The sequence below is a fragment of the Plectropomus leopardus genome, chromosome 7 (assembly GCF_026936395.1).
Source record: "Plectropomus leopardus strain MGB_pleo_1.0 chromosome 7, ASM2693639v1, whole genome shotgun sequence".
In the NCBI taxonomy this organism is placed as follows: domain Eukaryota; kingdom Metazoa; phylum Chordata; class Actinopteri; order Perciformes; family Serranidae; genus Plectropomus; species Plectropomus leopardus.
This window is the reverse complement of record NC_142182.1, coordinates 2,519,892-2,547,805: the sequence shown is the minus strand read 5'-3', so window position 1 is coordinate 2,547,805 and position 27,914 is coordinate 2,519,892. Positions and strand designations below refer to the sequence as shown.

Below are 27,914 nucleotides of genomic sequence, written 5' to 3'. Positions count from 1 at the left end.
CCAAATGGATTGTTTTTATTTCGGCACAAAAAATCCAATATCATCCATCTCTTAGCTATCTATCTATCTATCTATCTATCTATCTATCTATGTATCTATCTATCTATCTATCATCAATGTATGGATAATAATTATATATTTTATGTATAATTATATAGAATATATAGAATTATGTATAATATATATCCATTTTATATATAATTATTGCGTTGCATTTTAAACAGTCAATGGTTCACGTTAAATCATCTCTGTAACGGACCGGAAACGCGTGCCTTATTTTGAAATTCCAACCGGAAGTGGATTAGTTGACTGTGCGCGCGTGAGCCCCAGTCCGGTGGGAGGTTGCGGGTCTGCTCACCTCTGCGTGACACTCCGGTGTGTTGTCGGTGAACTGTCGACACATTTGCTCACCAGGAGCGGGCTCGGCGAACCACAGACCGGTCAAAAAGGTGAGTCCGATCGATCGTTAATCGATCAATGCATCGATAAATTTAAATTAACGCGTGTAAAGCACGAGAGCGTTGACCCGGTGCTGACCCGTCTGGGCTTTTAAAGCCACACAGACCAAACCCCATTCACATTTTTACACATTTAAAGCGCGTGTTTGCGGAAGTCAACACTGACCCCAAAAATGACCGCTGAATTAAAGTTTTACTCCTCAACAGGTGTCATTTATACATTCCGCTGTACTTATATACAAAGTCACGTCTCTGTTAACGTTATAGAAGTCGTATTTGTTGGTTTCGTAGTGCTATTGCGAGTGTTAGCTAATGCATCGGGTCTACTGTAAGCAGCTGTGGGACCCTCGACGGGCTGCTAAGCTAGCAGCCGGCTAGCTGTAGCTTAGCTTAGCATAAAGACTGAGCCAAACTCACCAAAGAACCAGAGGTGCAACAAATACCTGAAACCACACTGATACTGATTTCATACCAGAAAAACGCCATAGTTTAAATCCCCTTATAAAAATATTACTCCAGTAAAAATCATAAAGCATCTGATATTTACAGTAATGAAGTATCAAAAGTAAAATCCAAATAAATATCACTTTGCTTGCTGCACGCGCATTCACATGTATTTAAACCTTTGTACCCCGAATATTGTTTTTCAGAAACATGGTAAAAAGGCAATGAGCAACTTGCAAGAAATGTACCACAAATTGCAATACTTAGAAAATCAAAAAAGCTTGGAAAAAATGTCCATAGAACTATATTTAGGATTATCATAATTAAATATATAAAAATATGTTTACAGAATTATCATAATCTTTAAGCACCTCTTTTTCGGGTCTTTTCCTTTTTTTGTTAAACTTTCTGGAGTTTCTTGCTTGTGTTTTCTGCTAATTTTTTGTTGTACTTTTGACTAATTTTTTGCTTATTTCTTGGTAAATTTGTAATGTTGCTCATTACACACTTTTAAAATAAATCAAGGCAGTTTGCTCAGGTTTCAGAGAGTAAAATATAAGTAAGTACTGGAAGTAAAAGTACCATTACATGCTGGTAATAACAAGAAATAGTCCAAATGTTGATATTACGATGTTTACTCTCATATTACGGCTGTTGTTTCTTATAAACTTGTTTTATGCTATTCATGTGCTTTTACTTTTGTTGTTTAATATTTGTTTTATAGTATAAATATATATAGTTCTACATATTGTTAGATTTGATTTTTAGCACTATTGCATGTAAAACACTTTTAGCTGCATTTTATAAGTATTATTTGAAGAATTGTATTTTTTTTTTTTAACAATTTAAAGGATGTAAAGAGCAAAATTCAGTTTTTCCTTCCTAATTCCTTCCCTATTTTTTTTTTAGTAAGAAACTAAATGCTGAATGAACATTTGGTGGTGTAAAAGTATATTTTATTTAGGAAACGTGGTGGTTTAAAGTTAAAGTTGACATAAATATAAAAACTTGAGTTAAGCACTTAAGTATTGTAACAAAATATTTCACCGCTGTAAATAACGTGTATCTCAAAAACCACTTTATTTATGGTGATGTGGGAGGTTGGGATCTTATCTGTTGTGAGGGTCCGAGGACAGAGGGATGTCATATGTTGTAAAGCCCCTTGAGGCGGTTTGTGATTTGTGATATTTGAATTTATAGATCAAACTGAAATGATATTTCTTCAGCCCTTTGGTGAATGCCATGTGATTGTCCTACAGTGAACTTTGACTTGATTAATCTGTGAAGCACTTTGGGTATGAAATGTGCTGTATAATTGTCTTTCCTCATTGTTTTCCCGATATGTAGACATTTACGTCCACAGTTATTATTCTTTGAGTTGGCCGCTATCTGTTGCTTTTGGTGGGTCGCATGCATAGCACATTGTCAAAACGTCACACCCGTCCATAATCCCGTCCTACCAGCTGTCCCTTTAAGTGGACAAGGTTTCGGCGCTGTTGGTACCTCTGTGGCCTCGTACCTTTTCTACAGAACGGAGAGACATAATGTGCGACACTTTCTGCCTTGAACAGGCAGTGTAAAAGGAGCTAAAGTAATCCACATGAATAGATAACTCAGTGATCCTCATCTTAAACCAGAGTTTATGATTATAGCATCTGTGCTGTTCAGGGATGTTTATGTTGTTTAAAACTCTTCCTGTCGTCTTCTGTGTCCTCAGCAGTTGAATTAGTGTGTTGTAGTTTTACTGCAGGTCTGTCTCGCTCGAGTTTTTCTGCTCTGTCAAAACCACCTGCTCGTCTGCAGCTCTCTCCCAGCAGCAAACTTGACCTCTGACCTCTCAGACATACTTCCCCCTTTACTGTAAGTCATATCCCCATGCTCTTTCCTCAGAGGCTACAATAATGCATCGTACAAGAAATACACGCCTATTCCTAGTATTTTTGCAAAACTACAGGGACAGTCATCCCAAGAATGAAAATTCAGTTACTGTTTGCTCACCCTGCTGACGGAAGGTCAGGGGGAGTTTTGCAATCCACAAAACACTGCTGCAGTTTTACAGGAAAAATGTGTTGCAGTCGTCTCCCAAACAACTAAAGCTTTTAGTGACCAGGATTTAAACGTTGTAATAAACGTTGTAATAAAACCCTAGAATGTCTCCATACTGCTCGCCTGAAGTAATCCAATTGTTCTGCAAAGCTGACGCCATATTTTTCGACATATTTTGTACTGTAGCCTGTAGCTTCTCATGTAGGATAGTGCTAAAATGTGGGACAAAAACACGGTGTCAGTGACATTTTTCAAAACAACTCTGCATGTCAGGGCTTCAGGAAACTTGAATTACTTATTATAGACAAGCAGTATGGAGACATTTTGTGGTTTTATTGTATTTTTTTTACATTTGAATCCTGGTCACCAGTGTAACAGCTTTCTCCTGTGAACCTCCAGCAGTGTTTTCTGGACTATAAAACTTCACCTGACTTTCCATCAGCGTTAGATGGAGTAGAAAATGACTGAATTTTCATTTTCCGGGTGAACTATCCCTGTAATAAGCTTTGTGTAATTTCATAGAGGTACAGTACGCTTCCCACTGAAGATCATGAGTCTGCGTGTTCTATAAATACGTCGAGGTCGGCAGTCTGTGACGCTGTGTCTTCGTCCCAGAGCAGGGGGGGGCGAAGTCATGTTCAGACTCCTTAGTCACCATGGTAAGAGGACGCGGAGCTGCCTCGCAGGCCAGCGCCGCTACGAGCACCACAGAGCCATCATGGCTATCCGCCGCGAGGACGTCAACCCCTGGGAGAGGAGGGCGCCGCTGGCCCCGCGACACGTCAAAGAGCTCACCAACGCCGGCGTCAAGGTCCTAGTGCAACCATCCAACCGCAGAGCCATCCACGAGAAGGTGAGCCACTGAGCGGTTTAACTGTTTATTTACATAACTTTGGCGTAGAAACCGCCCTGTTATGTACATATAACCAAACGGTGCTGAGCAAACTCTGACTTCACTGATTGGTTTGAAGCCACCTAAAAAATCAATATCAGTTGGATGTGCACTATATTTAGTGTACTTTAACTGCTTTACCTCGCTGTCAGAAAGCCCAAAACTGAGAAAAACGGTCATTTTATTCCACTGAACGGCGGAGCTGCTGCTCTGCTGCTGAGGAAGATAAAGACAAGATTCAAATATACTCAACACTTAAGCTGATATTGATTTTTTTAGGTGGTTAAAATATGTTTTGCGTTCTCAGCAGGATGTCACTCAGCCTCTGTGTTGTGGGACTGTACTTTATTTATCAGAGGAGGGGGTGGCTGGGGTGTAAATATTTTATTCAAAATAAATATAAAATACTACCTTTTCAAGTTGTATGTCCCTGACATAAACACATAAAGTTCCTCTCAGTGTTGACATTTTAAAAAACCTGACCTGTTCTGCAGCAGCCCTTCCCTGCTCAGTCCCATCCCTAACCCCCGCGGGGCGGCGGGGCGGCGGCCAAGAGGACACACAGAACGCCGAGTCCAGTTAAAGTCTGACTGAGGTGTTTAAATAACGAAAAAGCTCGACTTCCAATCACATTATCTGTCTTAGTCTGATTTCGAGAAATTCGATTAGTTAGTCCGGTTTTAGTCGGATTAACATGTTTACGTGTATTTTAAAAGTCCAGTTCTAGTTGGACTAACACAATAATTCGACTTTTCCTGACATCATGTGAAGGCATTGGCTGTCACCTCACAGTAAGAGGGCGGGGGCCCTTCCGTGTGGAGTTTGCGTGTTCTCCGTGTGTCAGCGTGGGTTTTCTCGGGTTCTCCAGCTTCCTCCTGCAATCCAAAGACACGCAGGTTAACTTGTGACTCTAATTGCTCGTAGGTGTGAATGTGAGCCTGAATGGTTGTCTGTTTCTGTGTGTCAGCCTTGTGATAGTCTGGCGACCCGTGCGGGGTGGCCCCCCCCGCCTGTCGGGACCCTGCGGCTATGGCTAATGAATGAATAAATAATAAAAACAGTGTTAAAGAAGCGTGAGTGCTTCTGCCAGCCGTCTAATTCAGCCTGTGCTTCGTTCGCAGTACTACGCGAGGGCGGGGGCCGTCATTCAGGAGGACCTCTCGGAGGCGTCTCTCATCATCGGGGTGAAGAGGCCGCCGGAGGAGAAGGTCATTCCCAAGAAGACGTACGCGTTCTTCTCCCACACCATCAAGGCTCAGGAGGCCAACATGGGGCTCCTGGATGACCTGCTCAAGAAGGTGAGAGCGCTCAAAAGATGCCCCCAAAATTCCTGCACTGTGGTCCGAATCCCAGAAGTGTACGCTCACAATATGGAGGCCAGCGTTTACTGACGCTGATGCTGCACGATTTTAACAGTTAGTGAAGAGGAGACTGACCTGTGTGGCCAAACTGGAAAGGCCATTATCAATTCAACATTTTTAAAAAGACCAAGTCGATCTGAATGTTGTGATTTATTTTCATTTTCCAGTCTGTCGCTGGAGCTGCTGCATCACCGTCTGGCTGCGCTGCCACAGTGCTGCATTGATTGTAGGACGTTTCTAGAATGTAACAATATTTCTATGTTTTTAGGACATTGTCAGGATTTTAGGACTTTATGAGGATTTTTTGACAATTCTAGGATTTTAGGACTTCTGTTGGATTTTAGGCAGTTTTCTAGGATTTTAGGACGTTTCTAGGATTTTTAAGACATTACTTGGATTTTAGGCAGTATTCTATGATTTTAAGACATTTCTAGGCTTTTAGTATACTTCCAGAATTTTAGGACACTGAGTATTTCAGGACATTTCGTGGTTTTTAGGACATTTCTAGGACTTTAGGAGATTTCTGGGATTTTGGGAAATTTTAGGATGTAAGGATGTTTCTAGGGTTTGAGGACATTTCTAGGACTTTAGGACATTTCTAGTATTTGGGAACATTTCTAGGATTTTATGACATTTCTGTGATTTTAGGACACTGCTAAGATTTTAGGATGCTATGAGGATTTTAGAATTTTTTTAGGATTTTAGGAGATTTCTGGGATGTTAGGATATTTCTAGGGTTTAAGGACGTTTCTGGGATTTTAGGACGTTTCTAGGTTTGTCTGAGGCTGTGGGGGATCCTCCATTGGCATCTTTTTTGATAAACAAGCTCTATTTTGATGCTTCTTTATTCACTGTGGCACCATATGTATTCTAAAAGTACAAAACCAAGTCCCAGTGTGAATCACTTTATTTTTGTTAGGAATTAGAAAATGGTTTGGGGGCCGCCCGCCACCCCATCAGGGGCCAGATTTGGCCTGCGGGCTCTGAGTTGAGCACCACTGATATGAGGTAATTATAAATTATGCTACTACAGGGAGGTCTTTCTTTGAGCACAAAGGTGTACAAATTAAATAATAGTTGAATTTCTGGAGATGGGAGCAAACTTATATAGACTTCTAGAAGACACTTTGTGTAAGTTTCACTTCCTGGTGCTCTCTCCAGGAGGAATCAACCTGGAGAAATTAGGTTGAAATCCCATTCCCTGGATTACAGAAACCAGATTTTCTACAGATTGGCCTCATAAGTGCTTTTAAATGCAGCACTCATGCAGTACAACAAGGGGTCAAGAAGCAGCAGGTCATGAGTCATTCTCAGCTGAAACCTTATAGGTGTGGAGGGGCGTCAGAGGTGCTCACATCCAAAGTGGCAGCAAGTGTGAGCTGAGGAAAGTTAACTCTGTGCAAAAGTCCTTGTTTTAACAAAACTACCTGAAATTAATTTTGTCTTTCAGGAGGTTCGTCTGATTGACTACGAGAAGATGGTCGATGCCAACGGCTACCGGATTGTGGCGTTTGGTCAGTGGGCCGGCCTGGCAGGTATGAAAACCTCAAAAAGTTCGATCCATTTTATTTTTTTATTTCATATTTCTTTATCTATTTCTTAATTTTTCCTTTTCTGAAAGGTGTTTGTGTCCATTTATACATTTTGTTCTGTACATTTACATAAACCAGTAAAAAGAGCAATAAAAAGAGAATTACCAAGAAAAAATAATAATAATAAAGTTCAAAAAACAAATGACAGTTAGGTTCTGCAGTTTCTGCTGATCAGTTTTTTCTCTGAACTGTTGTGAAAGTGTTTGACAGCAGCTTTTGTGAAACTAATGAAACGATAAAGATCAGTATGTGACTGTCAGCAGATTGAACAAGCAGACACTTGTTCTCTGTTTAAACTTTTCTGTTTGAATCGACTTCATCACTGGATGAGTTAAAGCCAAAGTCTGTGAGTCAGACTAACGGCTCAATCAAAATCAGGGCCGACCTGTTTTTAAAAGGGAAAGTTCAAACCAAAATCATAATAGAAATAACTAACAACACTTAAGTTGTGTTACGTTCAGACACTGTTTACAAGTATTTAAGCCTTTGAGCAACCCGTGCTTTATTTTAACATTAAAAAAGGCAATGACCAACTCTGCAAGAAATGTCCTGCTAATTGCAAGAAATTAGTGAAAGGTGACAAGAAAAATGCCCTGAAAAAGAGAATATTGGAAAGTTAACAAAAATATTGGAAAGAAATTCCCGAAAACATTAATGATTATATATTTGAAATTATGTTAAAGAAGAAAATCTATTTTTTATTTTCAGGCAATTTCTTGTTTGTTTTTGAGTTTGTGTTTTCTGTTTTGCAAGAATTGTAATTTTAAACAATTTCTCACCATTTTTTTGGGGGGGGGGGGGTCGCTGGCCTGCGATTTGCTCAAGTTTCAAAGGGTTCAAAACTCTAATTGCAGTAATCCAGGAGACTTTGATAAATTAAGACTCGGTTAAAATCAAGTATCTCGTGCCAAAGTAATAAAATTAACCCGAATTAATCTTATTTTGTAGGAATGATTAACATTTTGCATGGGCTGGGGCTGCGTTTTCTGGCTCTCGGACACCACACTCCCTTCATGGTGAGAAAACATTCTCCATTCATTTTGACCCAAAAAAACCAACAAAATAACTTTGTGAAAATAAATGTGAAAACAGCTTTCTGCGCCTCAACGTGACTCTTCCCCCGTCACTTCCTGTCTTCACAGCACATCGGCATGGCTCACAACTACAGGAACGTCAGCCAGGCCATCCAGGCAGTGAGGGATTGTGGGTACGAGATTTCCACGGGGCTCATGCCCAAATCTATCGGCCCTGTGACGTTTTGTTTCACCGGTACCGGCAACGTTTCCAAGGTACAGCAATTTAAATTAAAATAATACGCTTAAACCATACTGGTTTGAAGTATTTAGGCTGATGGAGGACATTTTAAAAAAAACCCAAAAAAAACAGCAGAACATGTAATTCTGGGAAAACCTCCAGTTACTCTCAACCATGATGAAAAATATCTGTTCAAAATCTTGAGAATAACTGCACTGAAACAGATAACCAAAGAGTGGGAAAAACCCAACCCCCCAGACTCAATAAAATGGAAAAATATGATTCAGCAAGTAAAATTTATGGAAAAAGTGACTCACAAAATAAGGAATACTGAAGATGTGTCTGAGAAAAGGTGGATTTTGGAAGATGGGATAACTACACCATTAAAATTAAATTAATTGAATGTATAAAAATGTGTACAGTATATGACAAACTAGAATCCAGTCATTACCTCTATTAAATTGTCCGCATCTCTCCAACTTTTTTTTGGCAGATATATTGGTTATTTCTTTCTTTCTTTCTTTTAATATATATTTTGAATCAAAAGTATTTGTAATTTGTTGCAAACTGAAAAGCTGAATCAAAAATGGTATGGGGGAAAATAAAGTATAAAAGAGAAATTTGCAAAAAGAAAAACAACTGAATGAAAAGTAACAGAACAGCAGGAAATCACAAGGAAAGTGCGAAAAGAAAGTCAAAAAATATTAAAAAGTATTACTTGTTTAGTCTGTGGAACGTCACAAAATAATAAAAAACTGTCAAAATTTCTAAAAACTTTATTTAAAATAATTGGCACATCCAAACACTCGGCGGCGTCATTCATGGGTTTCATCCCGGTTTCTTCCTGCAGGGAGCCCAGGACATCCTGAACGAGCTTCCTGTTGAGTACGTCGAACCTCATGAGTTGAAGGAAGTCTCTCAATCTGGAGGTAGGACATTTCTGTGCTTATCTTTGTGGTTTTTATGATGTAACGTGCGACGGCGGGACAGTCAGCGTTCATTCACCGCGTGTTATTAGCTGGCTGTTAATGGGTGAGTCGAGTGCTGCAGAGCTGCAGACGGACAATACCTGTAAAATAAAAAAATCCCCACTGAAGGTCACATTTGTTTAGTGAATCATAAACTTCTATAGAGCTGTGTGTGTAAGCTGCTCAGTGTGTAACCATGGCAACGGCATAAAAAAAGAAAATCAGAGGAAAATGATGCAGGAGTTAATTCAACCTCTCGACTGAACAAACAGCCTCAAAGTTTGATTGTCTGGTCTGCAGCCCTGACCTATTTTTATGATCCATCTAAACAGTTCTTGGTGAGTTTTTATGATTATTATTTTTTTATTATTATTGTGTTCATCGCTTAAATGTTGTGACTTGTAAATGTGGCAAATAATCTTTAAAATGATTCTCATGGTGTGCGGTTTTCTTTCTTCCAGTGTAAGAAATTTCGAGTGTATAGCTGATGTCAACACTGAGTTGAAAGTATCATTTTGCAGACATTACAGCAACACTGCTGTCGTCTTTTTTGTGTGAAATGAAGCCTCGCCGTTTCTTCGTTTTCACCTTGACTTCCTCTTGTTGCAACTAGATGCAGGAGTGTGAGATCTTTTATTTGCAGCTGTCAGAAAAAAAATGCCGGCATCGATAAAGGGAATTGATGAGCTCAGAGGCAAAAGATTTTTAAAAGCGGTTCTGGATTTTCATGTTTGATGGAGGTCTGTAGCACCTCCCAAAGGGGAACACCTGAAAAACAGGATGTGCCTGGTAGGGGTCAACTGATATTAGTTCTGCAGGGCTGATACGATACAGATTATTGGTTGTTAATGAAACTGATAACCAATATTTGGAACCGATATGCCTTTACAAAAAAATGGGAATCTCTGTCAGTATTTAGAATTTGGAATATAACTAACTCCATCACAAAACGTTGTTTAAATACCTTTAGCAAATGTTTAATCAAAATTGAAACTGTGTTACGTCATATCGGTTCCAAATATCGGTTACGGGTCTCATTAACTACGGAAGGATGGTATCGGTATTGGCCCTGAAAAACCAATATTAGTCGACCGCTAATAATAAGTAGGGATGCTCAATTATATCACCACGTCATCGGTATCAGCAGATATTATATCCAAATCGGCCAACGAGTTGATTATTGTCGATATTACAAACGGATGTAAGTGAATGTGTACAAAACATCAACCTTAAGTTGAAGTAAATTTCTTCTTTTGCATAAAAGAATGAATATTACATACAGTGAAAAGCTTGTATTTTTCGTCTCCATCTGCCGGAGGGCCATCATGATAAGAGTATGCAGAATATGATGTTTTCCACTACAGAAGAGACTTGATGATCACTAAAATTAGGTGAAAAAAGGCAAATCCAATATCATGCATCCCTAATAATAAGCGTGTGTGGTTTTCCTTTCAGATATGACCAAAGTGTACGCCACCGTTCTGAGCCGACATCACCACCTGATGAGGAAGAGCGACGGCATCTATGACCCCATGGAGTACGAGGACCATCCGGAGCTTTACACCTCACACTTTAGGACCAGCGTGAGCCTGCCCGCTTCTGTCCCTGCACCCCCACCCCCCAGTTACAACACCCCCACCTGCTCCCGTCACTCCCTCAGAGGCCTCGTCCTCTATTTCTGTCGTCAGCAGCAAACAGCTGCTGGCTGTGTTGGTGTTTTACAACAGACGGCAGCTTTCACACAGCTGTGAACTCGTTTAACTTTGTGTCGACCTTCATCACACTCTTAGATTACCTCACCGATGCATCTTCCCAATCAATAATCCTCTACATAACATGCAAAATAAACAGCAATTGAAAAAAAGGACTATTATTTAGATTTTTACAAAGTGTATTGCAGTTAAACAATAATTTAGTTATCAGTTCATCTGCTGATCTTCTCTCGACTAGAGAGAAGATATGAAGTATTTCATACCTTCATAGCCTCCAGAAATCTCATTGGGATATTTGCTATATGACGGTATAAATCCCCTGACCCACTTTAGTGAGAAATGCATGATGTCACCATATTTCTTAACATTAATTATGTAACTTTATGTTATTTTATAACTTTATGTTAACCCTTGGAAACCTGAGTACATTGGCTTGATTTCTTTCAAAAACATGGAAAAAAGACAATGAGCAATTTAACAAGAAATGATCCCAAAATTAGCGAGAAATTAATAAAAAAATTACTTGAGATTAGCAACAAAAAGAAAGAAAAGTGCCAGAATAAAACAGGAATGAACAGAAAAAGTGCTAAAATAAAACAAAAAATATTCATATAATAATATATAATTTTAATTATATATATATTTCTCTGTAATCTCATTTAAAATATATAATTATAATATTTATGGATATAGTTTTCTTTATTTAACCTAGTTTATGCCAAATTGTGGATTGCCTTTTTTTTATGTTTCTGAAAGAAAATAGAACCAATTTTCTCCAGTTTCAGAAGTTCAGGTGCTTGTGAAAGGCTGATGTTGACCAAAAATGTGTCATCTTAACCACAGGTGGCGCCCTACACAACCTGCTTGATCAACGGTATTTACTGGGACCCCCAAACCCCCCGACTCCTCAGACGGCTGGACGCCCAGAAGCTGATGAGACCGCTCAAAGGCTCGCCTATAGCCACGGAGGGATCGCCATGGCTGCCTCACAAGTAAGAGCATCACGTTTTCATCCTCACGGGGAAATATATTCATTTCTTCATCAGTCTGACGTTGACTGAGGAGGAGAGGACGCGTCGGACGCTGTAAATGTGACGGAGTGATGCTCCACGCGCTGACAGCTGAATGTCTGCTGTAGTGAACGGGCAGAGGTGCAGTGTGGTCGCTGCTTTATCTCCACAGAGGTCAAAGGTCACATAGTTATCTTCAGTCATGTTTACAGAGTAGCAGTTCAGCCTGTCACTGTGACCTCTTCTCTCTCTCTGCAGACTGCTGGCTATCTGTGACATATCTGCCGACACCGGAGGCTCCATAGAGTTCATGAACGAGTGCACCACCATCGATAAGCCCTTCTGTATGTACGACGCCGACCAGCACATCGATCACGACAGGTACGCCGAGGATTTATGACCGGTGTCCTCTCTGCAGCAGGTGGATGCTCAAAAACCCGAAAAAAAACCACTGCCTCTGTTGTTTTTGTTCAGTAAAGATGATCAAAGAATAAAATGATTCAATTAGGTTGAAATATACCAAACTGCCTTTTCTCCAGATCGCTAACAAGCCAAAATAAACCAAAGTACCAATAAAGGGAAAAAAAAGCCAAAAAAACGAACAAAAAGAAAAACACCCAAACTCTGTTTAGTCCGATAAAAAAATGTACGCTTAGCCACGTCTTAAAAATTTCCTAAAATCCTAGAAACAAACAAAAATCCTAAAAAAGTGCTCAATTCCTAGAAATGTCGTGATATCCTGGAAACACCTCTCAATCCTAGAAATATCCAAAAATCCAAGAAATGTTTTAAACATGCTAAAATTCTAGAAATTTCATAATATCCTGGAAATGACCTAAAATCCTGGGACTGTCCTAAAATCATAGAAATGTCCTTAAATCACATAAACATGCTAAAATTCTAGAAATTTCATAGAATCCTAAAAATGTCCTAAAATCCTAGAAACATAAAAAAATCCTAAAAAAGCACTGAAGTCATAGAAATGTCCTGATATCCCAGAAATATATCCTAGAAACATCCTAAAATCCTAGAAATGTCCTAAAACCTTAGAAATGTGCTTAAATTCTAGAAATGTCCTGACGTTTTAGAAACGTGCAAAAATCCTAAAAAAGTGCTGAATTCCTAGAAATGTCCTCATATCCTGGACAACCCCTTTCAATCCTAGAAATGTCCAAAAATCCTAGACACGTGTCTGGGGGCAAAGTTGCCCCTAAACAAATACTGAATAGAATTAGAGGTCAAACGTGAGTTAGGAGCGTTTGAGGCAGAATGCATCCTGGGCCTCATTCGACTCTTGATAGTGAAATATGAAAATTTTTTTCTTCATATGAAAAAAATGCTCTATATGAACATTATTTAACTCTTCTTCTATGGTGGCGATGAAGTTGAAAATTCAGCTTTAAAGAACTGATGGCAGAGATGCGTAACTGATTAAATAATCATGATCTTTAGTCTTTTTTTTACTTTTGCTTTCAGGTGAAATGGTTGATATTGAATGTGTGTAATTTCCTGCATATTATCTAAGTAAACATTTGCTTATTACACTGTATATCTGTGACATTAATGCTTGTGATCCCGGCAGCGTGGAGGGAAACGGGATCCTCATGTGCTCCATCGACAACCTTCCGGCTCAGCTCCCCATCGGAGCCACAGAGTACTTTGGCGACAGACTCTTCCCCTACATCTGGGAGATGGTAAGACGTCTGGGGTGTTTGAGGTGAGGCGAGAACAGCTGGTGTTTTCACCGCTGGGTTTCTGCTTCGGTCTGGCTTCTGGTTGAGTTTGCTTTGGGAGAGCGCTGCAGCAGGTTTCAGGTGGTGAATAAAAAAACCAGACAGACAGGATTTTCACTGGAAGGAGCTCTAACTTTCAGCTGACGTTTCACCCCTCCAGCCTTTTTTAAGATCAACAATAATTAAGGTCACACCTTAGGCACACATGTGCAGCGACTGGCAGAGGTACATAACAGAAAACTCTTTGAGGCAAATCTGTATTCTGTTGCTGAGGTGACAGAGTTCTCACACGGTGGAGCCGACAGTAAAACATCCAAATTCCCTCTTTAACTGGTGATGAATTAAGTGTTTTGTCATCATCAGCTGCCTTCAGACGCCACCAGACCGCTGGACGAAGAGGACTTCAGCCCGCAAGTCAGAGACGTAAGTCATAAAATTTCACTTTTATGTGCTGCAGAAGCACATTTCTGTTGTTTTAACCCTTTAAAAGTCACACCAAGAAGTGTCTTTGCAAAATATCATACAACATTATAGACGGAAGAATATGTTAACAAAATGCATCAATTTATTTAGGAAAAAAAAAAACAAAAAACATTTCCCCTGTATCATGCATTGTAAAAAGTGCAAAAGTCAATGTAATGTAGTAGAAATCTGAATATAAAAGTAACTTAATACAATAAATATATAAAATAAATATAAAATAAAATATAAAATAAATATAAATATAAATAAAATAAAAATTAATTTATTAAAAAAATCTGCATAAAACATACGGTAAAAAAACAATTTGTCAATGTTATAAAATAAAAATCTGAAGATAAAAGTGACCTCATGAAATAAACAAACAAAATAAATAAGAAATAAACAAATTATTAACATGTCAAATTCAAATTAAACTTTTGGTAGCCTACTAGAATATAAAAATCAAATGCTTTTTATGTATACTTGATAAAACTCACAGCAATAAAAATGAACGGACCAAAAAAATGATTAGATTAAACAATTTTGCCAAAGTTTTCCTTTTGTTACATAATTTGCAGTTGAAAAAAAAGGTAATAAATCACACTGTATTGCAATATATGTTATTGCAATACTCAATATATCACAAAAGTTTGGAAATCGCAGTGATATTGTATCTTGACTGAACTATCATGATAATATTGTTTTTTTCCTGCAGCCTCTCTCTGTTGTTGCGGCTGTTTACACTCCTATAACGTTATCCGTTACCGCTAGCAGCCGGTCGCCTCCGTGCTTCATGAATCCGTAGTAAAAAGTCTCCTTTTTGAAAATGAAAAAAAATATATACTTCATCTGGTTGCATGTATTTTTTCTTTACCGTAGCCGAGCAAATGTAGACTGTGATAACCATCAATTTTCACACCAAAGTTAAAACACCTCTGCAACCCCAATCTCCATCTCCTTCATACCTGCCGTCTTTAAGATCTATATTACTTTTGTGCAAATGTTAATAACCGAGGATTGCATTGTTACATTTGACTTTATTTCTTTGTTCTTGAAGGCTGTCATCACCTCAAACGGAGTCCTCACCCCAAAGTTTGAATACATCGAAAAACTTCGAGAATCAAGGTAAGACTCATTCCACACTGAAGCTGTGAGCATGTGAGACAGTTAGTCGTTTAACCCTTTGAAACCGGGCTCAGTAGGCTGCGTTCAGATGCCTTTGACAAGCATTTTAAACCTTTGAACCTTTGAACTCGGGAGGAAAAGCAATGAGCAACTTGGCATGAAATGTCTCAGAGACTGGTGAAAGATGATGAAAGGTGACGAGAAAATGACCAGAAAATTAGCTTTAAAAAAAATAATAGTGCAAAATATCAAGATTCTTTATAATAATAATAATAGTAATAATTACTAAGTAACAACAATAATAATAATAATGCTATATTATTATTGATGCTATTGTTATAAACATTGTTTTCATGATATCTTTCCCTAATTACTTCATTATTTTCTAATGAAATTACAATTACTGTTTTATTTTTTGTAGTGGTAATAGTATTTCTGTTATTATCTATGTATAGTTACCATTTTCTATTTTATCCCTTTTATAGGTCATTTTCCTGTTTTTGTTCTTTTACTTTTCTTTTTTTGTGCTAATTTCAGGTAATTTTCTTGCAGATTTTTACTGATTTCTTGCTCATTTTTGGGTAATTTCCTGTGAAGTTACTCATTGCCTTCTCTCCGTATTTTTGTGTAGAATATGTCTCTGTGTTTGGTGATTGTTTTGTATTTCAGCGTTTTTTCAATTTAAATTATTTCTAAAAATGTCAAAACTTTGGCACATGCTTGTTCCATCTACGAGTTAATGCAACCAATGTTTGGATGAAATGTGTAAAGATCACGAGACAGGTAACGTTTATAATCTGTTTCCCGTGTTGTGGTGCAGCTTAACTATGCTGTAGCGTTAAATCATTACAGTTAGTAGCAGCTTATTAAAGGCTAAGTGATATTTGTGCTTTGTAGTCTGCTGTTATGCTGTTTAACTCACCCCTCTGTAGCATTACAGTTTTTGATGTTTTAGCGTCCTCCAGCCGGCCGGCAGAGCTGTAAAGCCGGACTCGTAGCGACTAACACCTTGTGGTTGCTCCTGCACAGTGCTGCCCTCTGGTGTCTGCGCTGCCAACCTGCCTCTGCATTAACACCTTGCATTGCGAGCGTGCTAACAAGCTGCTAGCCAACGTCAGACGCTGGACCCTTTGGTATCGAGGGGTAGAAACTGCTTTTCTTCTTACTTACAAAAACCGCCGTCACCACCTCTGTTGCATCAGCCTGTTTTTTTTTTGTCCAGCTTTAGCAGGTTTTAAGTCTCATCAGATTTGGATGAGGAGATGAATATAGTTTTAATTTCTGCAGAGATTGAACTAAAATGTGTTTCACCTAACTTAGCACAAAAACTGATATTCTGGGGAAATTACTAGCTTATCTCCATTAAAAAAAAAAAAAAAAAAAAAGATCCGAAAGCTCACTTGTGCACAAAGTCGGAGAAATCAGTCAGCGATTCCATAAAAACAAAAAACAAAATCTCAGCAAACCGGTGACGAAATGGCTGCAAAGTCTCCATCACTGGGTGTTATGTTTGCATAAATAAAATGTAATCGTAACAGAAATACAATTAATCCCGTTGATTAAAATGGAGCAATACAGCTGCAAATATGTTACATGATAGACGCATTTTGGCAATTTATAACCGCAAAGCTCGAAACAGGTTAGCCATCTTCAAATACAGCAAAAATGTAATGTACACGCAGTGACCTTCAAGGCTAAAAAATGAAGCTAATGCAGAATATCTAAAAACTGCAGTGACGTACTGTAAAGTAACGTAACTTTGTTATTATTATTCATTTTTTGCATATTTTATGTATTATTTATTCTAATATTTAATCTAGGTCACTCTACATGGACAGCAGTTAACAATAATACCATTTTACATTTTACATGTGATCAAAAATTGATAATTAATATGTTACTTAATAAAAATGTTTGTTAACATTGACCAGACATCGACTTTTGCTCGCCAAGTTTATATATTTATGACATAAAGTTGACTAATCATGTTATAAAATAATGTTGTTATCAATGTTAGCATACTGGCCTGGCAGCTTTATATTTAAATGTTTGCCTGCTTGCTGCAGCTAATAGATGTATAAACTAAAATATGACACTTCTAAAAGTAAATGATAGCTACTAGGAATAAAATAACCAAAAATATATATTTTTACCATCAATGGTTGAAACTGTTTTCATGCTTTCTGCCATTTCTGCTGCCCTGAAACCCGGTTATCACTGAAATTTCCCACTTGAAATTACGGCTTCGGAGGGCTGTTCATGTGCTCAAACCTCATGAAATACGATATTTCCGAGGAGCACATAAAGGCAGCAGTGATAAACATCAAACATCAGCATATTAGCATCCTGAAGTGTCAGAGATCAGCTTCAGAGCTGCCAGCGTTCCTGCTCCGTCTCATTAGCCATGCGAGTTTGTGTTTTTGGGGCTGGTGAATCGGTTGCTGTCAAGGAGACCCTTTTATTGTTTTATTGACTTCTTTCTAGATGGCTATCAGTTTTTGAGCCACCAATTTCTGGCTTTTGATGGAGCTCTGAAAGCAGTTTTTCTCCAGTTTCAAGTTCTTGTGCTAATTTAGGCGAAACCCGTCGTGGACTTCACTCTGCACTCGACACACAGAGATTAAACTGATCTCCTTGTCTGACTTTAAAGACCCGAAGCAAATTATTCATCTGCATGTTCATCATGAAATCCTCATCATTCATTCATTATTCATTTTCATTCATTGAATCTGCTTTGATTAATTTCTTAATCGATTATGCTTTTTGTTTTTAAACCCTGCTGCTTCTCTGCAGCTTCAGTTGATGTTACTTTTGACAAAATGAGCTCGTCAGATTTATTTTGGCGCCATGACCCTCATGTTTGCATTGATGCTGTTTGTTTCCTGAGATTATTAACCTTCAGGCTCGGAGCAAATTTGCTCTTCAGTGTCTCTATAAACAGATAACGCGTCCTCTTGAGACTCGAGCGTTTTTTAAACAGGAGAGTTCTGCTTGCTCATATTTAGGCCACTTCTAAGACTTGATGAGCTTTTCTTCCTAGTTGATCTTAAGTATCATTTTTCCAGACAAGCCATGCCGCTAAATCTTAATCCTTTTGATTGCTCCTTAAGATACAGTATGTAAAGTGAGGGAGAAATCCTCCTGAGGGAACGTCTCTCTTTTGTTTTTTAATTAAGAGGACGAGGCGCGGCGGCGGGCGGACCGCCGGCCGGACGTCCAGCCAGTCTCGCCGCAACTTGTGTGCATGTGTGCAGTGTCCCGTCCAATTAGACCACAGCCAACGAGTGCGGGCTCTGACTCCTGGGGGGCTTCAGGCAGTTGGTGGTGGGATATTAATGCCACGGGTCACTCGGGGTGATGCCTCCATTATGGTGTTATTGTTATTATGGTGGCAAGATAATCCGGCGTGCAAAATCACAGACTTTTTAACTGATTCCAGTTGTTTGGAGAAGGCGTCTCGGTTTAATTAAAGGGCCTGAGAGCGGACGCTTCCTGGTGCAGCGGACTGGAAAGGCTTCTTTCTCACTGCTGGTTACGTTTGGTGCTAATTTATGTCTCTTAATGCTCAGACTACAAACATAATCCTTTTAAATTTTGCTTGTCAATAAGAAAAAATATACAAAAACAGTAACAATGATTTTGATATTTAATCGAATAATAATTATTCTTATTGTAGTTTTTCCTTGAAGTTTGTGATGTATTTAATTCTTGAATAATAAAATAAATTAATGAATTTCAGTGTTGTATTTTTGCAATTAATTAATTAATTAATAGATAACTTTATATTTATAGTTGAGTCTTACTTTGCTATGTCTTTTTACTAATGTACATTTAAAAAAAATCTTAATTTAGTATTGATAATAAGTAATATGTAAATTTATACCACATTAAAAAAATATATTAAAAAAGTTCACATATAGCCAAAGTGTAACCCCAGATATTTCCTGAAAACATCTAATGAGATGTATATATTCATATACAGGCATGTGTGGTGCAAAAAAAAAAAAGAAACTAAAAAAAAATCTATTCATTCTTATTTTATTTTTGAAAATAATTATTTAATGTATTTATTTCTCAGATGAACCCCTCCCCACACTCCTCCCGTCCCTGCTCGCCCTCCTCTTCCTCTCGTCTGGGTTCAGGGCACATCCTCATCAGTCGATACTGTTCGATCAGAAAAGTTTCGCTGCCTCTTTACGTTTGTACGCATTGCGTCGTTACAACAATGATGTAACACGTCAGTCTGAATCGGAAATATTTGCTAATTTACTAAAAACCGACGGCTTATGCATTAAATTCAACCCAACAACTGAAGCATTGGCTTCACTTTCAAGGAACTTTTGAAAGCTTTAAGAAACATTAAAACTGGAAAAAATGAACTGAAGCAGTGAAACAGAAGACAAATTGTGTTTTAAAGGTCCAGTTTGTACGATTTGGGGGCCTATATCGGCAGAAAGTGAATATAATATAATAGAATATCTTTGTTTTCTTAGTGTATAATCAACTGAAAATGAGAATTCAAATTACCTTTGAATGAGACGTTTATGTTTACGTGCCTACAATTCTGTTGCAGCCCAGAACAGAGTCAATGACCAATACAGTGACAATAGCGCCCTAAAAACAGCAACTTTTTGGCACGGAGCTGCTTTATTTAGTGTTTTTATCCGTTTAATTACCAGCTCCATTTGTTTTAGAGAGGAAGAGTACTCGGAGACCTCCTGAACAATGAACACTTAAAAATTTCTTACCAGTAGTAGAATCAGATAAATGCCTCTAAATCCCCCTAAATCTTACACACTGGACCTTTGATAATGTTCCAACAAAACGGATGGATTTACTTTTTATGCACTTTTTTTTTCTGCTGTTCATCGTAATATTATGTAAGGAAATCTTTGCCGTCACATTTCACTTTTTTTTGTTGTTATGTTTGCTTTTCCACAGAGTTCACCTGCAGGACACCCCTTTCTCTGTGAAGTAACTTCACTAAAGTTAAACCAAGAGCATTAAAGCTTTCCTATGTCGTATATTTCTCTTTGTCTAAAGTTGTACATTCAGAAAAATGGCAAGAGAAATTTTGAATGAAATATAGCAGATCCCAAAGTAATGCGTTTGCTTTTCTGCCTTAAAACCAAAGTTGTATATACATATACATATACAAATACATATACAAATACATATACATACATACATACATACATACATATACATTTTTTAAAAAAATCTCTGCTCAGCCAGAAAGACTGAAACACTTATTGGTGGACCGTATTTTGATAAAATCACCTCCGTGTCATAAAGAAACTTTGCTGAAATGTTTGACCAGATCATTTTAATTAAAGTCATGACTTTATTTGAGGTGTTTCCATCTTTAGAAACTCGTGTTGTTTTGAAAGTCTGTGAAGCGTTGCATCCCGTTAGACGGACTCAGTTTCTCACTGATGTTTTTAGTGCGTGGAGGTTTTTTATGATGTGGTTCTGAGTCGATGTGTCTCACGTCCTTCAGGGAGAAGGCTCAGATCATGAAGAAGAGCGGGATGAAGCGCGTCCTGCTGCTGGGTTCAGGATACGTCTCCGGACCCGTAGTTGAGTATTTGACCCGCGATGAGGGGACGCAGGTCACTGTGGGTGAGTCTGTCTTATGTAACTCTGCAAAGACATAAACGCGATTTATCTGAAATATATTTCAGCATAATCGGAGTTCCCAGGTCCACTTTGCATCTTTGGTAGGTGGTGAAAATATTCTAAATATAGCGTACACTTACACTGATATTGACTTCTTTAGATGGCTTCAAACTAATCAATGAAGGCAGAGTTTGCTCAGCGTGATTATGTGCACCTGACAGTTTTCTACCCCGAAGTTACTGTAAATAAATAGCTGTGATTGTTATTAGGTTGCTATCATAGACTATAAATAATATAGGTGAACTGTAACTAGCTGAAAGAGGGCAGATCTCCAGCTGCTGTGGACGAGTCGGACAAACTTCATCAATAAATGGATTCTCCCTGCTGCTTCTACACTGGGACGAGGACAGCAGTCCAATTAAATGCCCTAATCGAGCTGCAACTGCGGCTCCACTAAACTGTGCATAGAGACGGATACATAGAGACACTTTATTGTCCAACTCAGTGGAAAATTGTCTTTGGCTTCGCTCAAAGATACACGTAAAAACAATACAACATTGAAAACACAAATGTGCAATATACAAGAAACAATAGAGCAAACAGGCAGTTGGAACAATAATTTATGTAAGTAAAAGAGAGCACATCTCTCAAAATAATAGTTCAATGGGTTTTCGGGACACTAAATCGACGGCCAGACAGGATGTGAGACATCTGCAGTTATTTTGGCCTGTGTCTGTGACTTGCCAAGAGAGCTTGTTTTTGCTCTTTGCACACTTTTTGGTACCATGTTGTTATGTTAAATGACAAAATGTTTTCAACCAGGCTCCTGTCTGGTTGAAAAGTCTGGAAACACACTGACTGTGTTGTTCTGTGATAAACCGTAAAGCCTCACAGAGCTGCTGTCAGGACTCAGTAGATATCAGACTCCTTTTTATTACCCGGAGATATAACCTGATCGTCAGACTTTTTCAGAAGCGCGTGCTGCACGACCTTCAGCTGACTGTGTCTCCTGCGGTTTCCTCTCTCAGCGTCGATGCTGCTGAAGCAGGCAGAGGAGCTGGCGGCCAAATATCCAAACACCATCCCCATCATGCTGGACGCCAGCAGCCAGGAGGGACACCTGGACTCTCTGATCAAAGATCACGACATAGTCATCAGGTACGGCACGCACGCAGGCGCACTGTACGAGGGTAGCAATGTTACGTGATTTTCATGGTACGATAATCTTTCACTGTATCACCGAATTATTATTATTATTATTATTATTGTTATTAATATTATTATTATTATTATTGTTGTTGTTGTTATTATTGTTATTATTGTCAGTCATAATGACCCTGAAAGGAATGAAAACAGAAGGGTTAGTTGTGGTTGAACAATGTTTCATCATTATAATTAAGATCTGAAAAACATTTGTTTAATGTTTTGCAAAGTTTAAAAAGCCTTTAAGGACCTGATGAAGGCTCTAAGTTAAAAGGCATCAAGCCCGTTTATTTAAGGCTTAAATGGTAACTGTTTTTTGCAGAACGAAGGAGTTGCTGGTCTGTCGCCCTCACAATCATTTAAAGTTAATGTTCACATTTCTTTGAGCTCCTGATTAAAATGAAATTGAAAGTTTGAGACATGTGAGATGAACGTGTCGGCCGTCTGTCCTGACCTCACCTCCTCCCTCTGCTCCTCAGCTTGCTGCCGTACTCGCTTCACCCGCTCATCGCCAAACACTGCATCAAGAGGAAGGTCAACATGGTGACAGCCAGCTACCTGAGTCCCGCCATGAAGGAGCTGCAGAGCAGGTGATGTGCGCAGCAGACACAAAGCGGATGTATTTACACGTGTTTGACAATCTCATTTCTCACAAAAGGACTTACTCTTTAAAGTTAAGTTTTTTATTATATCCTTAACCCTTGAGACCTGCACAAATTGGATTGATTTCTTAAAAATAGCATAAAATTAGCGGGAAAAAAGTATAAGAAAATTGCCAAAAAATTGCTGAAAATTAAAGTAAAAATAAAAAGGCATAGACATGACCTTAAAAAAAGAAAAACTTTTTTCAATGTTTTTGAAAGAAATCAAAACAAATTTCTGAAGGTTCAAAGATCTAAATACTTGAGGAACCCAGCACAAAAATACTGATCCATCGACAAATATGGAACTAATCTTCAGATAAAAGACACTTGTTTTGTTTTATTTCATTTTATTGAGCCATGTACAAACTTCAACATAAATCTTACTATTTCATTTATCGTACCCGAATTAGCTTAAAGCATATTTCCATCTGCAGCCCATAAGGCAAACACAACAAAACAAACAAACTCAATAAACACAAAAAACCCCACGAAAATAAAACACCAGAACACAGAAAATAACTAAATATCGTTTTAGTCTGGTAATGTGTTTAATGAAAATATTATTTACAATGCCTTAAATCAAGAGATGCTGAGACTTAATGTGTGTGTGTGTGTGTGTGTGTGTGTGTGTGTGTCTGTCTCAGTGCGGAGGAGGCGGGCATCACCATCGTGAATGAGATGGGACTGGACCCGGGAATCGATCACATGCTGGCCATGGAGTGTATCGACAAGGCCAAAGCTGACGGCTGCACCGTGAGTCACTGTGTGTGTGTGTGTGTGTGTGTGTGTGTGTGTGTGTGTGTGTGTGTGTGTGTGTGTGTGTGTGTGTGTGTGTGTGTGTGTGTGTGTGTGTGATGCTGATTGCTTGAACACATGCAGACATTCACTCATTCATTCAAACCTTTATTTGAGACTCGGGAAATCAGTTGAGGGCGAACCTCATTTTCAGTGATGCCGAGCATAAACAAGCAAACAAATAATAGTTAAAATATAAATAAAATAATACAAAATAATAATAATAATAATGTAATGTGTTGTAATGTTTGTAATGTTGTAATGTGTAAGAATAGGTGTTTCTTCTTATGACCAGAAATGTAGGTTTTTTGGCCATGCACGTCTATCATAGCTTTGCAAACTGTCGGCGAGCTAGTTTGTGTGTAATTAATTCATGACAACGCAGCCAAACGTGTACTGTAATATACTTCTGGTACTGCAATATTTTCTCTAACTTGTGTTTTTCCAGCTCAATATGCATGTGAAAATGCAATAAACACAGGCTGTTTTGCAAAAGTTAAAAAGCCTCTAAGGGCCGTGACGAGGCTCTAAGTTGAAACGCGTCGACATCAAGCCCATTTATTTATTTATTTATTTATTTTACATTTTTTTATACTTTATTGCCATTTACATCAATGAACAGGTAATTAACATTGCAGAACAGACGCCCTTTCCATGTGTACACCTTCCATGAACATAATTACACACATTCATCCATACCCATACGCATAAACACAGCTCATATGTATGCATACAGCATATACACGTTACACGTATGCTGACATCATATACATACATGCAGACATACATACGTATATGCAGGAGTGTTCAAAGGATTCAGCCTCAAAATGATAATTACAATAATAATTAAAAAAGAAATAAAAGGATCAAGCCCATTTATTAAAGGTCTTTTAACTTTTGCAAAAGTGTGCCGTGGATTTTTTTTTTGGTTTTGAGTTATTGGCAAAAGAATGAACAAGTCTAACGTCTCCCTCCTTTTTTGGCTATTGATTTAAAGCCACTAGACTCCGTCGGCATAAATGGTAACTCTTTTGCAGAACGAAGGAGTCTCTGGTCTGTCGCCCTCGTAACAATTAAAAGTTAATGTTCACATTTCTTAATGAGCTCCTAAATGAAGTCATACTGACAGTTTGAGGCCTCAGCAGCAGCTGTGTGAGATTTTCGTGGATGGATGAAACGTGGAGATCTCGGGCTCAGCTTGTCTCCATTTCTTCCAGTTTTTCTGACAAAGAGTACAGACAAGATGAACTGATGATAAAAAAATAACGATGTGGTTCAGGTGGAGTCCTACAGCTCGTTCTGCGGCGGACTTCCTGCCCCTGAGTGTTCGGACAATCCTCTGCGCTACAAGTTCAGCTGGAGTCCGTACGGCGTCCTCCTCAACACCATCAGCCCCGCCGTCTTCCTCCAAGACAACGAGGTACCGAAGCCTCAGAAATTATTTATTAAAAAAAAAGTTGTCCTAAAATGACACTGCTCTAATTTAAGAGGAGAAACTGAATCTGCGTGCGTTCTTGTTCAGGTGGTGAGCATCCCGGCCGGCGGCGCTCTGATGGAGTCCACCGCGCCGATGGACTTCTTCCCTGGTTTCAACCTGGAGGGATTTCCAAACCGTGACAGCACCAAGTACGCCGAACCGTACGGCATCCAGACAGCACACACACTCATCAGAGGAACACTGCGCTTCAAGGTACAACACACACACACACACACACACACACACACACACACACACAGACAGAGACCTTGCAGAGTTTCATCTTTACTTAATTAACCTGCTCATTATCTGCTTTTCTGCAGCAGCAAGTCAGAGGTAAAGTTTTTGTTTAAGATGGTTACTGTGAATTTTGAGTGCAGCTGGGGAAAAAATGCATTTTAGTTAACTGGAAATCTGCCCTCCCTCCCTTACAAAGGCAAGATTTATATTTAGAATAATTAATATTTAAATTATTTTATAACCTATTATATTTTTCTCTGTTGTCATTATTATTTTTGGGAGGAGAGAGAGTGCATGGTGCATTTCTTTTTTGACTGTTTTTGCTCTCCCGTCTCTCGTAACGTTTGATTGTTTTCTTTATCGGCTGCTGAAAGATGTTGAACACGGATCAGTTGGATTTTTTTTTCTGTCTGAACTTTCACCAATAAAAAAATAATGGAAAAAATATGGTTAGGGAGCCATCTAAGAATTGTTTTTGTTATTTTGTTATGTGCGGGATATTTTCTATCAATATCAAAAATCAATTATTTTGTCTAAAAAAGTAAAAAAAAAAAAAAAAGGGCATCATGGCCCAAGTTGATGCCATAAAATGTCTCGATTATTCTGACCTGAAGTCCAGCACCTCAGGATATTCAGTTTAAAACAATGACCAATGATCATGATCATTATTTATTGTTTTTATTGTCATCATTTTTACTATTTTGTTTTTTCAATGCTTTTTTTCGGTATCTGCAGATTTGGGTTTTTTTTTTAATCTTTTTCATCCTTTTTACTGATTTTATTCCTTTTCATAACTTTTGACAACCATTGCTGCAAGTTATTTTTTATTGGATTTTGTGCTGTCGTGTTTTATATCATCTTTGCACACCTAATGTGAATCCAGGGCATTTCTGTAAATTTTCAAAGAATAAACAAGGACTTGATGAGATCGTAACCTCTGTACCGTGATACGAATCACCAGATTCTCCCTGTGTCTTCTGTCTCTAATGTCCCTGTAAATATGTTTATTGTGTCTTTTTTTTGTCCCACAGGGCTTCTCAAAGGCCATGAGTGGGTTTGTCAAACTGGGTCTAATCAACAGCGAGCCCTGTCCCATATTACAGCGCACTTCGTCTCCTGTTTCCTGGGTAAGAACCTCCGCTGAAGATCCATTCAGTGTTCAAAAAAAGAAAGTGCCGGCGGTTGAAAGGCAGCCTCTGAGCAGTGCCTCCAGCCTCCGCGCTCTCTCCAGTCTGTCATTCACATTGATAAAATGAACTGTTTTGCAGCTTGCCCACTTGAAGCATCTCACTGTGGAAGTGGGTTTAGCTGAAGAGTCTATTACATTACCGTCAATAGCTGCTTGTAAACATCAAGGCTGCCGCGAGCCAAGGCTCTCTGGCACTGCCGAGAGTTTACAGCAGTTAATGTTTGTCGTCTTTTATCCCTTTCGGATGAAAGAGACGAACTGCATGTTTCAGATATGTTTATCAGAAATCAGAAAAACACGATGAGCAGTTTTAAGGCTGCGGCTTTTCTGTCTGTAAACGCTCAAAAAATAATATGTCCTGGGAACTACATGCAAAGAGAAATAGAGAAATGGTGGAAACATTCGGCCCGCGAGCCTCGTAAAAGCTTAATGTAGCTTTTTCTAAAATCATCTTAAACTTAATTTCTAAAGAGAGGAGACACGCAAGGAGCTAGTGGACAGACTAGCAGCCAGGACACAGTCCAGGTGCTAAAGAGGAGCTAGACTAGGAGACAGACTAGGAGCTAAGACGTTACTAGGACACAGAATAGGAACTAAAAAGGAGACAGGACACAGACAAGGAGCTAGTAGAAACTTTGGGAGACAGACTGGGATCTTAAATGGACTAGGAGCTAAGACACAGTCTAGGTGACAAAGATGAGCTTTAGGAGACAGATTAGAAACTAGGAAGGAGCTAGGACATAGAATAGGAACTAAAAAAGGAGGGAGGTAACAAACAAGGAACTAGGAGTCAGTCAAGGAGCTGAAGAGAAGCTTTAGGAGACAGATTAGGACCTCTAAAGGAGCAAGGAGACAGAGGGGGACCTAAGACACAGCCTAGGTGACAAAGAGGAGCTTTAGGAGACAGAATAGAAAGAAAGAAGGAGCTAGGACACAGAATAGGAACTAGAAAATGAGGTAGGATACAGACAAGGACTTATGAGCCAGTTTAGGAGCTAAAGTGAAGCTCTACGAGACAGACTAGGAGCTAAAAGGGAGCTAGGAGACAGTCTAAAAACTGAGAAACGGTCAAGGTGCTAAAAAGGAGCTTTAGGAGACAGAGTAGGAGCTAAGAAGGATCTTGGACACAGACAAGGAGCAAGGAGTCAGTATAAGAGCTAAAGAGGAGCTTCAGGAGGCAGACTAGGACCTTAAAAGGAGCTAGGAGACAGACTAGGAGCTAAAAGGGAGCTAGGAGACAGAGAAGGGGTAAGAAGGATCCAGGACACAGACAAGTCCAGGTAGGACACAGACAAGGCGCTAGGAGTCAGATTGGAAGCTAAAGAGAAGCTAGGAGACAGTCTAGGAGCTGAAAAGTGGCTTTACAGGACCTTGGAGACAGACGCAGGATTTGAAGACGACTTGTAGGAGACATTCTAGTAGAAAACAATGTGGGACATTTAAGTTTGAATTAGAATAATAGTTTGAAAGTGTCTGAATGTGATTGTCATTTAAATTTGGAGGATTACAAAGAGAAACTGTGGTGTGTCCTTTCGTCTCTGCAGAGAGACCTCCTCTGTGAGCAGATCGGCGTGTCCCCCTCCGTCTCCCAGGACGCCTTCGAAGAAGCTGTATACGAACGTGTGGGAAAGGACGACTTTGTGATGGAAACTCTGAGATGGTGAGAGACTGAAAACTGGGGTTCGAGTGT

At 38.9% G+C, this 27,914-nt stretch overlaps 1 protein-coding gene across 5 annotated transcripts in view; it reads left to right on the top strand.

Annotated features, from left to right (window-relative positions):
• The first annotated feature begins 311 nt into the window (after window positions 1-311).
• aass (aminoadipate-semialdehyde synthase) overlaps window positions 312-27,914 on the top strand; it is a 33,135-nt gene continuing 5,532 nt past the window's right edge. The window contains exons 1-23 of one of the 5 annotated variants that reach the window (XM_088079641.1): window positions 316-449; window positions 2,642-2,762; window positions 3,564-3,801; window positions 4,962-5,138; window positions 6,652-6,736; window positions 7,742-7,809; window positions 7,936-8,082; window positions 8,898-8,976; window positions 10,471-10,598; window positions 11,571-11,719; window positions 11,996-12,118; window positions 13,320-13,431; window positions 13,834-13,893; window positions 14,990-15,057; window positions 15,829-15,840; window positions 20,558-20,679; window positions 21,705-21,834; window positions 22,359-22,469; window positions 23,168-23,276; window positions 24,598-24,738; window positions 24,841-25,008; window positions 26,067-26,162; window positions 27,769-27,884. In XM_088079641.1, the coding sequence (XP_087935767.1) occupies window positions 3,583-3,801; window positions 4,962-5,138; window positions 6,652-6,736; window positions 7,742-7,809; window positions 7,936-8,082; window positions 8,898-8,976; window positions 10,471-10,598; window positions 11,571-11,719; window positions 11,996-12,118; window positions 13,320-13,431; window positions 13,834-13,893; window positions 14,990-15,057; window positions 15,829-15,840; window positions 20,558-20,679; window positions 21,705-21,834; window positions 22,359-22,469; window positions 23,168-23,276; window positions 24,598-24,738; window positions 24,841-25,008; window positions 26,067-26,162; window positions 27,769-27,884 (2,420 nt within the window). In that variant the 5' untranslated portion in view covers window positions 316-449; window positions 2,642-2,762; window positions 3,564-3,582. Of the gene's footprint in view, window positions 450-2,641; window positions 2,763-3,563; window positions 3,802-4,961; window positions 5,139-6,651; window positions 6,737-7,741; window positions 7,810-7,935; window positions 8,083-8,897; window positions 8,977-10,470; window positions 10,599-11,570; window positions 11,720-11,995; window positions 12,119-13,319; window positions 13,432-13,833; window positions 13,894-14,989; window positions 15,058-15,828; window positions 15,841-20,557; window positions 20,680-21,704; window positions 21,835-22,358; window positions 22,470-23,167; window positions 23,277-24,597; window positions 24,739-24,840; window positions 25,009-26,066; window positions 26,163-27,768; window positions 27,885-27,914 lie in introns of all 5 variants that reach the window. The other 4 variants (XM_088079639.1, XM_088079642.1, XM_088079638.1 and 1 more) reach the window with 4 other exon arrangements.